The 16,450-nt window shown below is 46.0% G+C and overlaps 1 protein-coding gene across 2 annotated transcripts in view; it reads right to left on the bottom strand.

The window, feature by feature from the left end:
• Nucleotides 1–16,450, bottom strand: part of Dmrt1 (doublesex and mab-3 related transcription factor 1) — a 98,711-nt gene that overhangs the window by 35,548 nt on the left and 46,713 nt on the right. Inside the window, exon 4 of one of the 2 annotated variants that reach the window (NM_015826.5) lies at nucleotides 8,770–8,914. In NM_015826.5, coding sequence (NP_056641.2) covers nucleotides 8,770–8,914 — 145 coding nt within the window. Of the gene's footprint in view, nucleotides 1–8,282; nucleotides 8,915–16,450 lie in introns of those variants that run through there. The other variant, XM_030250985.1, reaches the window with a different exon arrangement.

Raw genomic sequence — 16,450 nt, 5'->3', positions numbered from 1 at the left:
GAAGCTGACCTCGGGCCATATTGTATATCCGGTGTATATGTGCAGGATGGGAAGTATATGCCTATATATAAATATAAATACATTTAAAGCTAACTTTCAGTGTTCGGAAAAAACAAAAGCTATCCCCATATAACAGCCAAATTCCAACATAACTCAGTTTGGACACCTCATCTGGTGTGCACTGCGCTCATTGCCAGTGTAAACCCCACTGCGCCGGGCAGTGATATACTGTAATGTCACATCGCAATCTGGATTTACTATAAAGGGCCGCCGACGAGCTTCGGAGCCGTAAACATTGCAGCGAGGTGTATTTCACAGTGAGCTGGTTTTTATGAAGAACACTTCACCGCCCAGGCACGGCACCCGGGTGATGGATGGTGAAAGATGCATGACAAGCTTCATCATTGTTTGTAAATCTTAACTGTTCCTGCTCACTAACTCTGCAGGCAATTTTCAAAGACAGCAGCCGACAGAAGGACAGCACAGCTTTTCTGAAGGTTATTCAAGTTGTACTTGGCCTGGGCCGTGCCTCCAAAGAGCCGGGCAGGGAAAATAAACTCCTGAGTGACTCCTCTCTAGGCTGGACAACGTGCAGATTCAAATCAGCCCCGAATGGGGAAGCGAACATCTGGCTGCTCGAACTTGAGCCGCTACAGCCACATTCCAGGGAGGCCAAGGCTGGAGCTTCAGGGCTTTGGAAACACTGGATGGGTGCTGTCCCCCAAATGGAAAGCGTCCAAGAGAGACTTGAAGATGCAGAAAGGTATTCCATTTGAGCCACCAATGGCCACTGAACATGGTTATCTTTCGAAAAAAAATTATCGGGGAGGGTCAGTGAGATGGCTCAGAGTGTGAAGACATTTGCTGAGCCCTATTTTGGGGGCCCTCATGGTGAAAGTAGCATTTGCTGTCCACCTACGCCATGAATTCTCATGCACATACAGGCATTCATGCACATGAAAAATGAGTGTAATAAATAACTCTTATCTGGATAAAACTGAAGTATTTTTGCTCAGTTCAAAATAAAAAATAAGTAGTAGTATCATATAGAATAGTAAGCTGGCTACTTCTTAGCTTAGGATCAAAGGACATTTAAGAAGTAGATCGTGGTGTTTCTATTTCTAATTATTTATCATTTCTGAGATAGTAACTAGGTGCCTATTTATTTATTTATTTATTTATTATATAAGTACACTGTAGCTGTCTTCAGATACTCCAGAAGAGGGCATTTCTTTACGGATGGTTGTGAGCCACCATGTGGTTGCTGGGATTTGAACTCGGGACCTTCGGAAGAGCAGTCGGCGCTCTTAACCACTGAGCCATCTCACCAGCCCCGTGCCTAATCTTTCAATTCCTGCCCTCATCAAATGTAAACTTTACTCAACCCTCTCCTGTTGAGTAAGAAGGAAATTCAAACCGAGCCACAAAACGAAGTGGCCTTACGGTGTGTGTCAAGAGAAATGTCCTCACATGACCTGTTGGCAGGTACCAGGCTGTTACTAAAGATTTGTTCTGGGAGGTGACAGAGGGGACTCTCTAGACGTGGCCACCTCTGAAAGAGGCCTGTGCTACGGGACTGTGGTTTGACATTCTACCACAACAGCAACAGAAATACTACTGTGGGCATGTCTACGTTTTTCTCCCACCACAGCACCAGATCTCTGAACATATTTCAAACACAGACATGTCAGGCCATCTGGCCAGGAAGGCTTCTGAAAGTCTATGTCCTCTCCAATGCCCCAGCTCCCACAGCTCGCATGTGGAAACCAGAACCTCTCTTCTTCCCTGCCTCTCAGACACTGTCTCTGTGTCTATGCCTTGGTGCCCTCATCTGCCACACAGCGGGAATAATAATAACTAAGTTATACCAGCAAGTTGCTACACCAATAAGTTTCACAGGGCACTGTCTCACAGACATTGCAGAGGTGACAGGAAGGGAAACCCAAAGGCAAGAAGAGACGGGAAGGAAAACCAGAGAACAGCCAGAGAAACTGTTTCCATGGTGAGAGTGGATGCTGGTCCACTGGCCCTTGCTTTTAAACACTAGGGGCAAAGCCTGGAGGAAGTCACAGATTCCTGCCAGCTCCACTCTGGCAGTGGGAATTTCGGTATAGCCTCCTCCAAGTCTCCTACGGAGCTGCATTCTTAATCAAAAGCCAGACTCATGAAAAGAATTAAGTGGGGAAAGGTAAGTTTCCCAAAGGCAAGATTCTATGTAATGGAGTCCAGGGTGTGTGCAGCCTGGCTGGCATCCATACACCCTACCTACAGGGACCTGAGCATCTCACTGAGCACCTTGACTTGGTGAGCCACGAGTTCAAATCATCTGAGAGTGGGCTTCTTGTCCATTCAGGAGAACAAGGAGCGTCCTGGACGCCCACCCGCACCCCCTTCACGAGAAAACGCCCTGGTAATACCTGCTCAGTGTCAGGATGACTGATCCCACGCCTTACAGGACAGAGTCTGACCTCCGAGAGGCAGGTCCCTGAGAAGCACCGGCCATTACCAGATGACAGCCTGGTGGTGGCTTTGTTAAACATCGGCATTTTTTTTACAAGGAAGATATGCTGGGGGCAAACAGCTCTCAATCTTGTCCAGATTGCCTTCGCATGGTCTGCATTTCATGGAGAAAGAAAAAAGGGCCGGAGTAAAAACAGCCCTGCTTGTCCAGAGCACACCAACAAGTCTATACTGTTCTTTATATTCTCTGGGAGTTGCTAATCTCCCCTATGGCCTCTTCCTCTTGCCGTGGTTTTTACTCACTGAGGAATGCCAATCGATGTATTTTATTCCCAAATTTAAAATGTCTACCATTTTAAGTGCTTCAAAATATGGACGCTATACCTCCTCATTCATGACAATGAATGACAATGTCTAACTAATTTTGAAATCCCCAACCCATCATATCTATACACTGCATATCCTCAGTCCCACCAGGACCCCTGTTGGGCTAAAGCGAAGCCCTCCCATATGAAAGCAATACTTGGGTTTGCACAGCCCACTGCTCAGCACCTGCAGATACAGAAAGGTGTAAAGGCAGGGTGGTGGCCTTTAGCCAACAGGAATTTGACAGGGGAGTCAGGGTGGACAGTACTGCTTTTCAGAGCTCTTGATGGATCCCTATGGGAAAACAGGTCCGCTGATGAAACTGACTTCCACCTCCCAGCCGATGGAACCGAAGCTCCAAGATACCATATGAGCACTGCTCTGGCTGCTGGGGCCAGAGCTGAGGACCCAAACTAGCTCTCCCCACTTGCTCCACGGAATGCTCCTGTCACCTCTCTTCAAAGCAAGAGTTGACCATAAAAGAGCTGTTCTTTGAAATGTGGCAAACAAGCCACTTCTGAGAGCCCCAAGTTTAAATTAAGGCTGGCATCTTCTGAACGCTGCATGAAACCCTGCCTGCCTGCTTGCCTCCTCTTCCTTCCCTCCCTCCTTTCTACTTTGCTCCTCCCTTCCTTTCTACTTTGGTTTTCTGAGACAGGGCTTCCCTATGTAGCCCTTGGCTATCTTGGAACACACTCTGTAGACCAGGCTGGCCCTAATATCAGAAATCTGCCTGCCTCTGCTTTCTGAGTACTGAGATGAAAACCATTCACCACCTTCTCAAGTCAAGAAGAGACAAGAGCCAGTGTTTTCTCCTACAGTCTGGGTCCCACAGCTCAGGGCAGAGAGCACTGGACAAAAGCAGCCCTCGAAGTCTTGGGCCCAGTTTCTGTAGGACTCAGACAGACTGACAAGGTACCATAACATTTTTATCTACAGCAAGAACTGCTGGCAACAGCAGCACTAACTCGCAGTGGGGGTGGGGGCTGGGTGTAATGACACTGGACCCCTTCAGAACCTCACCGCATCCCACGCAGCCTCTCAGAGCACCCACCCACACCATCTATAGCAGAGTTGAGCTTCTTCACACTGGGACATTGCCAAAACCTCCTAACATCCATGTGACCTCACCCTCCACAGCAGGAGGAGGCCAGACCCTGGGAACGGACTGCTGTTATCCAGGTTACATAGTGGCCGATCCACAAGCCGACTCTTCTACCACTCCACGGCCACTTACCATAGGTCAGTCCCTCTGCGAGGCACCCATGACAAAGACATCCAATGGTGCTTCCAAAGGGAGGCGTAACCTCTGCACTCCCACCTGGGCCGCCCAGAGACAAAGTACAACTCCACCACAGAACACTAAGCACGCACGACACAGGTGACTGCATAGCCATTCTGCCGGCAGTCTGGCAGTGTAGTGAACACACACCCGGGGTCGGGGAATGCACAGGAGCCTGGGACACCATCAGAGAAGCAGACCAAAACCTTCTAAGTGTGTTTGTCTTCCCCAGGTGACCTAAACCTCACTGCAGGTGCTAATCTGCCATCTAGGAACTTTTACTTAAGAAAGCGACAGGTAGAAAACGTGCCTCTTCACAGACACTACCTGTACGTGAGGGAGCACAGTAAAGAAACTGCAGACAGGACCGCTCCGTGATTTTATTATAGATATGAGAGCAGAGAGACAGAGGAGCGGGCTGGACATGGCAAGGGAGGGAAAGCGAAGGATGGAGACAGCAAGACAGCAGAAGACAGAAGAGAGGATGGAGTGAGCAAGACAGCAGAAGATAGAAGAGAGCATAGCAAGAAAATGGGAGAAGTGGGGAGGGGAGGGAGAGAGAGAGAGAATGGCTGGGTCATAAAGAGAATGGGGGCGGGGAGAAGTCTATGAGCTGAAGAGAGTTTAGGGTATGGGAGGAGGTGAGAAGGGCTAGCCTGGCTTTGAAATGGATATGGGGTATTTTGTGAGCCTGGTGTCCAATGGGCTCTGATATGCTGATAAAAGCCACAGGTAGCCACGTGTCCCTTCTGCCAGGCTAGGAAAATGACTCCTTTTGACAGACAGGGAAAAGCTTTCTCAAGCTCCTGAGGAACACTGTGGGTTTGTTTGTTTGTTTGTTTGTTTGTTTGTTTACCTAATGGCCAGAAATCCTCCTACAGCCCAGGTTGAGCTCATTTCTGGATATACGGACCTTTAAGACTACCCGAAACTAACTACTTCCCACCTATAGCCACACGTACACCTAGTTAGACAGAGGCATTGCTGGGCACCTCTGTGTCATCCCTTCCTACGTGGGTATCACGTCCTGAATGTTCCCACACACAGCCGCTTCCCAACACCCTCCATGCGTTGCTATGACCTGGCCATGCTCTCTGCACACTAGCCTTCCACGCGGGCAAACCACTGATTTCCGAACAACATGTAGGTAAGGACCTTCACTTTATTTACTTGAAGTTTCTAATCTTCTTTGACTAGATACTTTTATAGTAGAATAAAGATGAATTGTGAGAGCCATAATTGAGAAAATTGGAAAACAAGTTAGTGTTGGTTAGGATACGAGGAAATGGGAGCCTTCATATAATGGTGGGAATATAAGATGGGGTAGTTGCTATGAGACCAGGTTAATGTGCCCCGCAAAAATTAAATAGAAAACTCCCACAGGACCTAGGAATTCTACTATGGATGGTTGGGATGGACCTACACTAAAAGGCCGGGTCTCCAGAGTGGCCCACTGATGTGGCAGAACCTGAAGAAGTTGTAGAGCCTTGCACCACAGCTCTGTAATCTAAGGAGATGAGAAGATGGCATGTTCAAAGCCTAGCTGGACTACTTGCTGGGTTCAAAGCCTGCCTTAGTCAGGGTTTCATTGCTGTGAGGAGACACCATGACCAAGGCAACTCTTATAAGGGACGCCATTTAATTGGGGCTGGCTTACAGAGTTAGAGGTTCAATCCATTATCATCAAGGAGGAAGCATGGCAGCATCCAGGCAGGCATGGTGCTGAAGGAGCTGAGAGTTCTATATCTTGTTCCAAAGGCAAACACAAGAGAAGACTGGCTTCCACGTGGTTAGGAGGAGGGTCACCAAGCCCACCACCACAATGATACACTTCCTCCAACAAGGCCACGTAATAGTGCCACTCTGGGCCAAGCATATTCAAACTACACAAGGCCAGCCTGTGCTACTTGTCAAAACCTCCTAGCAAGACAGATATAAGAGGGGTGAGGGGGTACATCTCAGTACACTCCTAGCCTAGTATGTGCCAGACCTTAGGCTCAGCTCCCAGTGGGAGGCGCTTGGGTCACTGAAAGGTACCCTGAGAAGGAAGTGGGACCCTAGCCTCCTCCTGTTCCATCTGTCACCTGGCTGATGAGGTCAGCAGTTTTACTCCACTGTATACTTTTGCCCTGTGGCCCCGACCACCAGAAACCCAAAGCAATGGGCCACGCAGTGATAGACAGGGGTCTCCAAAACATTGAGTCAAAATAAACTTCCACTCTTTGGAGGCTACTAGATTCAGTCATTTTGTTATAGTAACAAAAGCTGACTAGTCTATACCTCTAGGTATGTGTCCAGAAGAACAAAGAACAGGTAACCAAATAGGCTTTGTCTGAGTATTTCGCCAGCACTATCCATTCACAAGTCAAAGGATGGCAGTAATCTAAAGGTCCATCAAAAGACGAATGAACAAAATACAATACGTTCAAGCCACAGAATATTACTCGGCCATAAACATGAACAAAGTCCTGATTCATGCTAAAGTGTGAACGAACCACAGGAACAAGAGGTTAAGAGAAAGAACCAGACACAAACCACCATGTGTCACCTACTGCATCTGCACGGGACAGTCTGCAGGCAAAAAGCAGGTTAGTGGTTACCAGGAGCTCAGGAAAAGAAAGACTGCGCATGACCACTTCATAGATAGAGGTTCCTCTTCAGGCAGTTAAGTGTGACTTAGAATGACATGACAGTTCTAACTGTGACATACACAACGCCCCCCACCGTACAGTTTCGAATGCCTCACGACTGTATGAGGTGCAAATTAATTACTGCAACAATGAAAGACAAAAAGGCACACGGGTGGTGCATATATACACTTGTAGGCAAAACATGTACAAGAATTTTTCCTAGTTAAAAAAAAAGAAAAGAAAATAGCATGTTTAGGAACAGAAGTCTATTGTTATCACAAGTATTCAGAAAGGAGAAAAACTGTGTGGAGAATAAAACAACTTCGAATTTCGTATCTGACATTGGGGTTTTTGTTAGGTGGTTTTGGCTCCTGGGGAGCACGCCACTGGCTCAGATGAGAAAAACTTATTAACAATACATGTGTGTGGTTATACACTGAATTACATAGGGGTTTTTTTTAAAGGTAATAGTTTATAGTATGATTCCTTGTGTCTTTTTCTTTCTTTTTTTTTAAGATTTATTTACTTACTGTATGTATGTGAATAAACTGTTGCTCTCTTCAGACACACCAGAAGAGGGCATCGGATCCCACTACAGATGGTGGTAAGTCACCATGTGGTTGCTGGGGATTTGAACTCAGAACCTCTGGAAGAGCAGTCAGCACTCCTAGCCGCTGAGCCATCTCTCCAGCCCTCCTTGTGGCTCTTTCGGTTAGTTATCCATTTGTTACTTTACCTGCCTCCCTCCCCACTCCCATGATGAAGGAGTTCCCCTCCTTCCCCCTGAGCAAATACATAAATGTAACAATGCTGAGAAAGAAGCCATGAATTTAAATTTAAAGAAGGGGGGGGTAAAAAGAGTATGCAGGAGGGCCTGCAGGGAGTGATGAGAAGGAAGAAATGTTGTAATTAAAACACAATCTTAAAACTAAACAAGCAAAAAGACACTTTAAAAGAACGGAATGAATCTATAAAGAGAATAAAACAAAGTAAAACCAATTCGAAGTTGAATTCTTTACAGGACATTCATTTGTTTTCTATACAGGATACAATGGCCAGGGTGCTATGTATGCTACCTGAGGAGAAAAGGAATCACTTTCATCAGGCTATAGACCCTATAGATCACATAGAGTGATTCCCTATAGCTATAGGGAACTACAGGAATAACCTGCCTAGTAAGAGAGTCCCAATTAGTGCAATAGTGGCACAGGTATTAAGGGAGTAACCAATCAATTTCTGATTGGATTTAAGACGCAGACCACAAAATAGTCCCATACCTGACACTGTCAGCAAGGTCAAGAACGTATGGCTAGATAGGCCCTGGAGGACAACCTACTGCTCTTTATTCTATTAAATGAAAACAGTACTAAAACTACTCCTAATGACTTCCTGCTGGGCTGCAAACCTCTCCCCCCTCATCAGGCAAGCTTCTTTTTGCAATAGATGGTAGTTACTACAGAGAGCCACAACGGGTCACCGTGAAAAGAGTTAAGAGAGTTTAGAGTGCTCAATGTGACATTCATGTCATTTCCCTTCTCCTCAAGGGTCAGGAAGAGTTTAAGAGTCAGAGGTGGAGGGTGACTTGAGAGAAACAGTACCTTCCAGATATAACAGGGCAACTCCACATAGGCCCACACAGCAATTTTGACAGCAGGCATAAGACCTGTGAAAGTTCAAGCCAGCAAAATCCCAGCGTGGAAGAAGGTGGGTGGGAGCAAAGCCAAGACGCTATTGGTATTTGATTGTTGTGTGGAGAAGAAAAGTAAGCTTTCATTAAAGATGTGAAACCAAGTTTATTAACCACGCTCCACGGCAGGTCATAACATAAACTGTACTCTACAGGACTGGGTGGGGGGAGCGGGGAAGAGTGAGGGTAGATATGAAGGTGGAATGTCTGGAAAGGGTTGTATGCCAGTCTCAAGGGATTAAGAAAACAATCCCCCAAAGCTCCTGTGAGCCAAGCACACAGAAAACCACCGCTCCCCGCTGGGTGCCATCCCAACCCAGACTCCCACCACAGAAAGAACTTACCACTGGCTTTGGCTTCTGAGTAGGAGGGGCCTTCCTCGAAGGTAAAGATCTGGGACATGCTCTGGCCCAGGTAGGAGGGAGGCCCGTAGTATGAGTGCATCCGGTACTGGGAGCTCACTGGGTGGCGGCTCTCTGAGGTCTTCATCTGTTTACGGAAAATTAAAAGACACCTTTGTTATAGTTTGAATACGAAACGTCCCCCAGAGGATCATGGGTCCAAGGCCTGGTCCCCATGGTACTAACTTGAAAAATGCTAGACATGTTAGGAGATGCAGCCTAACTGGAGGAAGCAGGCTGCTGGTGGAACAGCAGACTTTAGAGAGTACTTGGGTCTTTTGACCTTCCCAGTGTCTGTCTGTCTGTCTGTCTGTCTGTCTTTCCTTCCTGTGCCCCACAAGGTGCTTTTGCTCTGCCACAAACTCCAAACTTCTAATTCAGCACATCTTATATACTGAGGCAGGGTCTCTCGCTTAAGCCCAGAGTTCACCAACTCAGCTACTCCGACTGGCCAGCTTGCTCCACAGATCCTGAGGACAGCAGGTGGGTTCTCAGGCCCACCCCACATTTATGGAGACACTGTGCATCTGAACTCTGATCCTAATGTTTGCAAGGTAAACATTTACCCACTGAGCCACATCTTCAGCCTGCCTGAGACTGTTTTCCTGACTCTGTAAGGGCTTCAGCAGTGAAGAACTCCAACACCCTTCAAACTAAACCTGGAGACGTCATAGGAGCAAGTTACTCAGTCTGAAAGGCAAGCAGTGGAGTAGCAGGGGCCAGCTTCAAGCACAGATGCCCGTGTAAAAAGTGGGTCCCTTGCTCTGAGTTCTGAGTTAGTCACATCTCCCTCAGGTCTGCTGGTATCTACAAGTCTGCTCTTCAAACAAAGTGGTTTTCAATATTCCCTGTGTACAAAGTAATGGGACTTGAGCCCGCAAGCTCTGCACACATTTTTCTTTTGCTGTACAAATATTAAAATAGTTAATGAATATTTACTATGACTTCACAGCAAGAGTCAGCAAACATTTTACTATAGTAGTCCAGTAGTAAATAGTTCAGGGTTTTCTGGGGGCATCTTTAAGCAACAGCAAATGAATGGGCATGACTGTATCCCAACAAAACTTTATTTATAAATATGTGGACTGGCTCTCAATCTTGACTCTCACTGGAATAAAGGAAGGAGCTGATGCCTTAGACCCACCCCCCCCCCATCTGGTTCAATTGGTCTGGGATAGTCCAAACCCTGGGTCTTTCTAAAGCTTGCTGGGCAATTCTAACATGTCACCAAAACTCACTCATACTCTAAAATTACCAATATGTATCCATATACCAAAGAAGAACAAGATCCCATGTAGTTTAAAAAAAAAAAAAAAAAAAAGAACTTTCAAAAGGTCAAGTCTGACCAGTGGATTGGTCAATTGCTGCCATCCCAGGATGTACGCTACTCCAAAAGCTATGCAGACAAATGGCATTCTCTCACACAGCTCACTGAAAAGAAGCACTGTTTCAACACACAAGTATTTTTATCATCCCCTGTTTAATCCTTCCTCTTTCCTGAATGCATCAAGCCAGGCGTGATGGCACACGCCTTTAATCCCAGCACTTGGGAGGCAGAGGCAGGCGGATTTCTGAGTTTGAGGCCAGCCTGGTCTACAGAGTGAGTTCCAGGACAGCCAGGGCTACACAGAAAAACCCTGTCTCGAAAAAACAAAAACAAAAACAAAACAAAAAACTGTGATTACTTCACACTTGGAATTGAGTTATTTGTATTCAACTGTTTCCCCAAAACATCCTTGAGACCACAACTTCCAGAAGACTTCCAGCCAAAGGGGGAAAAAAAGAATACAAAAGAGCAAACTCCATTTGAGGTTATTAAACTGTGAACTTACTGAGGTCATCAGCCATGCCAGCTACATCCAACTCAAAGAATAACTCATAAGAGCTGAGGAGATGGCTCAGCCATTAGAGGTTAAACTCCCCCCCCCCCCCCAAAAATGTAAGACTACCACAAATAACCTTGTACTCACAAACATGCACGGGAGGAAGGATTTGTGTTTCTAAGAACACAGAGCCCTCTGAAACACAAAGTTTAAACCAAGTTGTTGTTCACCTGAGAAGGCCTGAGTAACTCCAAGTCACTTCCTGCTCACTTCTAACTTTAGATAGACAGACAGACAGATGATAGGTACGTAACACAATCCTGCTACTCTGGGTTTAGACAAAGATGGGTGGATAATGGAGCCTTTGAAATGTATTTGATCTTAAATTACTAGTTTTCAATTGGGGGCAGCCTTGTCCCTGGGGGGGGAGATTTGATATCTGGAAACATGTTTAATTGTCACATCTGGGAGCAAAGAGGCTTGCTACCGGCATTTAGAGATAGTCCCACAAGGCCCATGGCAGTGCCCCTGACAATCAAGTAATATACCTCAACACAGCAACTGTACCAAGGTTGGGAAATCTGTTCCAAACTAATCTAACACCCTGAAGGCCCTTCCCTCACCTCTGGGGGAAAGGCAACCACAGTGGCAAATGAGGAACTTGTTCAGTTATGTTAATGGATGATATTACTTACTTCACACACACACACACACACACACACACACACACACACACACACACACAGAGTTGTACAGTGCTAACTTGTTTCTTTTGAGATTTTCCTTATTTTTGTTCCTTTATATTACACAAATAAGCCACGCAAAGCCTAAAATTCCAAGATTCCAATGAATTATGTCTGCTATTATCATTAGCACGTGGTGGCTGGCAAGCCTGTGAAGGAAGCCAGGGAGCCTTCAGGACACTGTGGAGAGGGTGCCTACCATGAGGACCACACTGGAGATGCTGAAGAAAGCGTGAGCTGTTTATCTTTGTCCAAACATGGGTTGGATGTTCCTCTCCTGAGAGCAGGACGGAGAAGAAGAGAGAAGGGGAGAGAAAGGCGACCGGCAGAACGCCAGTAATTTAAGAACCAATACATCTCAGCTGTCTTCAACTGTAACTTCCAAAGCAACAGCAGTAGAAAGGTGTGTATAAAACCAAGGGAACTCCTGTAGACAGAGCTCTTCCTGGATGAATGTAAAAAGGGGTTTAATCATCTCAGCAAAGTCAAGAAGGGAAAGATATAGGATGCGCCAGCACGTCATGTGGAAACACAGAACCAGCCGGGCGTGGTGGCACACGCCTTTAATCCCAGCACTCGGGAGGCAGAGGCAGAGGCAGGCGGATTTCTGAGTTCAAGGCCAGCCTGGTCTACAAAGTGAGTTCCAGGACAGAAAGCCTCTCTCTGGGTCTCCAAATCCAGTGACTAAGCCAAAGGGAGACACACACACACACACACACACACACACACACACACACACACACACCCATGGGACTTCGGGATCTTATCTGCATCTCAGTGGTCCACTGTGCTTGTCTTCACCATAAAAGCCACTCATCTGTGGCTATTGCTAATCTAAAACAAACAAACAAAAAACCCCAAGTGCACATTTTCAGCCACGTCGCTCAGTGTCCTCACTCTCTGCTCTGGTGCCCTGACATTTCTTTCTTAAGACTGTTTTAAGACTGGTCTGAAACAGGAGAATCCCTTTGAGTCCAGAAGTTCCACGATCAACAAAACCAATGAAAAAGCAACACAAAATCAGAGTGAGCAGAGCGTACACACGATGGGTCTAAGAGCTCTGGGGTGGAGCAGCTTTCTGTGAGTGTCCGTGTACATAAATACACATGGAAGCTCATTTTCTTACTGTGGCTCTCAGACTCAAGCACCTAAGACACCAGTGTTGTTAACCAGCTATAAGGGAACAATTACCTTCAAAAACTGGTCCCTGGTTAGAAATTGCCAGGTAGAATTGAAAGTGTTCTCTTTTCCTGGAGCCTGAAAGATCTTGGTATATTCGAGGGGGCTCATAAAAGAGAGAGGGGCTGGTGGTCCGGAATGATCTCTAGTTAGGACTAGCTTGGGTCTTTATCGTCTTTGAAAAGTCTACAAAGAATCATGTGGACTCAGAGAGGACCTTGTGTATAGTCTGATTCACAATCTGAAATTCTGGCACTGAGATAGCTCACTAGGGAGGTTCACATGCTGTGCAAACACTAGGAGCTGCATTTAAATCCCCAGCACCCACAGAAACAACCTGCCAGGAGTAGTTACCAACACACTTACTATAGTAACCCTGGTCCTGGCAGGGAAATGGGGAGAGCGGGACTTGGACAAAAGCCTACCTCTAGATTAAATGAGACCTTAGCTCAAGTGAATACAGCAGGGTGTGACTGAACAGGACACCCAACGGCTTCCTCTGGTCAACAGGCTTGTGCACATGACACTCATGGGCACAAGACACACATTCACTCACTCACTCTCTCACTCGCACAGACATAAGTACAATCAATCATTCAATAAATAAATAAATAAATAATAAAATTCCCATCCTAACTTTTCAACCAAACTTACATAGCCAGGCATAAAATAAATGCCCACATCAGTTACATAAAATCCAACATGTACAAACACCAGTAAAACAGCTGGAAGAAAAGACAAGCCAAACTTATATAAATTTACAGCCTTAAAACTACCTAAAAAATGGGGGCTGGGGAGATGGCTCAGTGGGTAAGAGCACCCGACTGCTCTTCTGAAGGTCCAGAGTTCAAATCCCAGCAACCACATGGTGGCTCACAACCATCCGTAACAAGATCTGACTCCCTCTTCTGGTGTGTCTGAAGACAGCTACAGTGTATTTACATATAATAAAAAAAAAAAAAAAACTACCTAAAAATTATCTATACATTGGCCTTTCTACTCTGCTAACACACTGAATGTCTGATGGCACTGTACAGCACCCCTCTAGACTTGTGACAGAGGGCTGGCAGGGTACCCTTAATGTTAGTATCCTGATAAAAATACTAGTTTTACTGACTACGGGAGTAAGAAAACTTGGGAGCAAGAAAGTCTTTGTTGAAGCCAGCAAGAGACTTGTCCTCACTGGGTCTTCAGAATTTAACAGCCATCAACACGTGGAGCCACTGCTAGAAGTCAAAGAGCTTGGTTCTGCTCAGAGGCACCAAGGAAAGAAGGCAGGGCTGGATGTGAGCCGCCCAGGAGCGCCTGATCTCTTCCCCTGAGCCAGGACACCTTGCTAAGAATCAATGGCAATACCTGCTTATTTAAAGATCTATCTGCTGCCGCCACCACTCAACGAACCCAGCTCTTTTCACTGCTTTGCCTCTGCCACAAGTTAAGAAACTTCATTTCGGATACTTTGAAAATGAGGAGAAAGACTGCCAGCAACCGCATGTTCAGGAAATTTGATTTTAGAGCAAGGCACATCGGAGTCATCTATATGTGTTCCCAACATGATGGACAAACTTAATTAACCTTTGCTACTCTGTTCCAACCTACTGTTTTAGACAAAGCTAGTGACCCAGAAACAATATGTTACCATCAGAATCCCCATGGCAGATACTAAGAGATATAGCCCTATCAGCAGTATCGGGACATAGGGCACTTGGATTAGCTGCTTAAGAAATATGGATTATATTCATGTCACACATGAGCTGTCAGAAACATTAGGATACTTTTAGCATAAATCAGCAGTATGAAGGCTATCTTATGAGAACTGAGTATGACAGACTGCCTGCAGAGCAAGGTGAGGTTGTCAAGGGCCACCCTCCGAGTGGACACAAAGGCGCTGGCTCACACGCTGTTCCCCTTGCAAATGCTTTATAAAGATTCCAGTGCAGACTGGTGACTCCTGGTGGACACCCCAAGTCCATGAGTGGTGTGAAGAAGACCATCCCCCCTCCTAGACCATCATGGGGACAGGTTACATCAGCTCAGAACGGGAGCACACGCACGCGTGTGTCTGTGTGTTGCACACTCACACACACATGGGAGAAACATGTCTGAGAAGCAGCATGTTTAAGTGTTACTACAATTGTCAGGCTCAATACAAAGACTAAGAACTGTGCTGTGCCCTACAAAGGCAACAGAGGCATTCTGGGAAGGAAGAGCCCTCCACAGCAGGCAAAGCATGTTCACATCTCCCACTAACCAGCTGTGTGAGAATGTTGAGTGAGTTTCTCTCCCCGGGCCTCAGTTTTCTCACTGAAGTGGGGCTAAGAAGACCTGACAAGGCTGTGTGGCTGGGCCCCAAAATACGGGACATGAAGTGGTATTCATTCATGGTGGACCACACTCAAAGACCCTGTACTGAATCAAGATAAACATGCCTTCCTATCATATACTTTTAAAATCATCTACATATATACATATGTTGCTGGATAGTTGAAAAATTCCACTATGAGATGTCTCTACACATCAATACTTTGTTTGTTCTTGTTTTTCAAGACAAGAGTTTCCCTGTGTAGCCTTGGGTGTTCTGGAACTCACTCTGTAGGTCAGGATGGCCTCTAACTCACAGAGATCCTCCTGCCTCAGCCTCCCGAGTGCTGGGATTAAAGGCGTGCACCATCACCACCTAGCTGCATTTCAATATATTTAAACACACACACACACATACACGTTCCAGGGCTTCTCATTTTCTAGTTCTATATGAATACAAGACACAGAACTGGAGTATCTGCCTTCTTTCTCTCAGTACTGGTTGGCTATCTTATGAGAACTGAATATGACAGAATAAATAGAAATGGCCAAAAAAACTATTTGTGCTAAGATATGTGATGAGAAAACATAAAAAAATTTGAAGTGAAAGGGTAACAGTTTCTTTTGCTTCTCACTGTCCTTTGAACCAACCAAGAAAGGGGCACACCAAGGGTGACCCCTAGAGGACGGGTGGGACACCAAGAAGAGGGTGTGGAGAAGTCTCCTAGGTGCAAATGTTTTCTTTGTAGAGAATTTTAAAATAAGGAGACTAACTACATGCCTGTCTGGTTCTCGCTGACATCGAGTGCTGGCAATTCTAAACAAAGAGCTGATAAAACGCCCCCTCCCCCAGCTCCCAGCTGTCCGGACCTGCCTTTCTACAGTGCAGCAACCCCACCCCCACCCCCAGAAAGCTCTGCCCTCAATACCTGACAATGATGCTCAACTGCTTCCATGTATAGCCAGCCAGGCACCTGAGAGTGGCCGTGAAAGGATGAGACTTCCTTATCTCTGTCTTACAGCACATTAAACATATTTTATAATTGTGTCCTCTTCTCTCTCTTGTACTTCTAATACGGAATTAAAACGAAACAACAAAAGGACCAGCCTGTGTCTGCTATGTATGTATTCCTTTGAGGTTAGTCTTTACTTAAATACTGAGGAACACTCAACACATCACAGAAATGTGGGTCTCAAGGCATGTGAGGCCCATCCAAGTACTTAAATGTTCTGAGAAGCATCTAATCTTATTATATCAGACTCACATCTATCATCAAGAAAAACAGAAGTTAGGGCAAAAGGCAAATGTAAATAAATAAGATTTGGGTCACGAGCCCAAGGAAATCAAATGTTAAAGCTTTCAACCCAGTGATCTAACGTTCAAACATACCACACAATTCCCCCATGCTCTGTCACACAGCGCAAATGATGGGACAACCTGGCAGCAGGGTGCTAACAGTCTCCTTCCAGCCTCCGGGTCAATTGTCAGCCAATCAACTGCTTCAGCACAAGACAAGATGAGTCAACTCAGAGCAGATGGAGCTGAACCACCTTAGGATGGTGACCAGTCTGCAGGAC

The sequence above is a fragment of the Mus musculus genome, chromosome 19 (genome assembly GCF_000001635.26).
Source record: "Mus musculus strain C57BL/6J chromosome 19, GRCm38.p6 C57BL/6J".
In the NCBI taxonomy this organism is placed as follows: domain Eukaryota; kingdom Metazoa; phylum Chordata; class Mammalia; order Rodentia; family Muridae; genus Mus; species Mus musculus.
The sequence above is the reverse complement of the archived record's forward strand: the minus strand, read 5'-3'. Positions and strand labels throughout refer to the sequence as shown.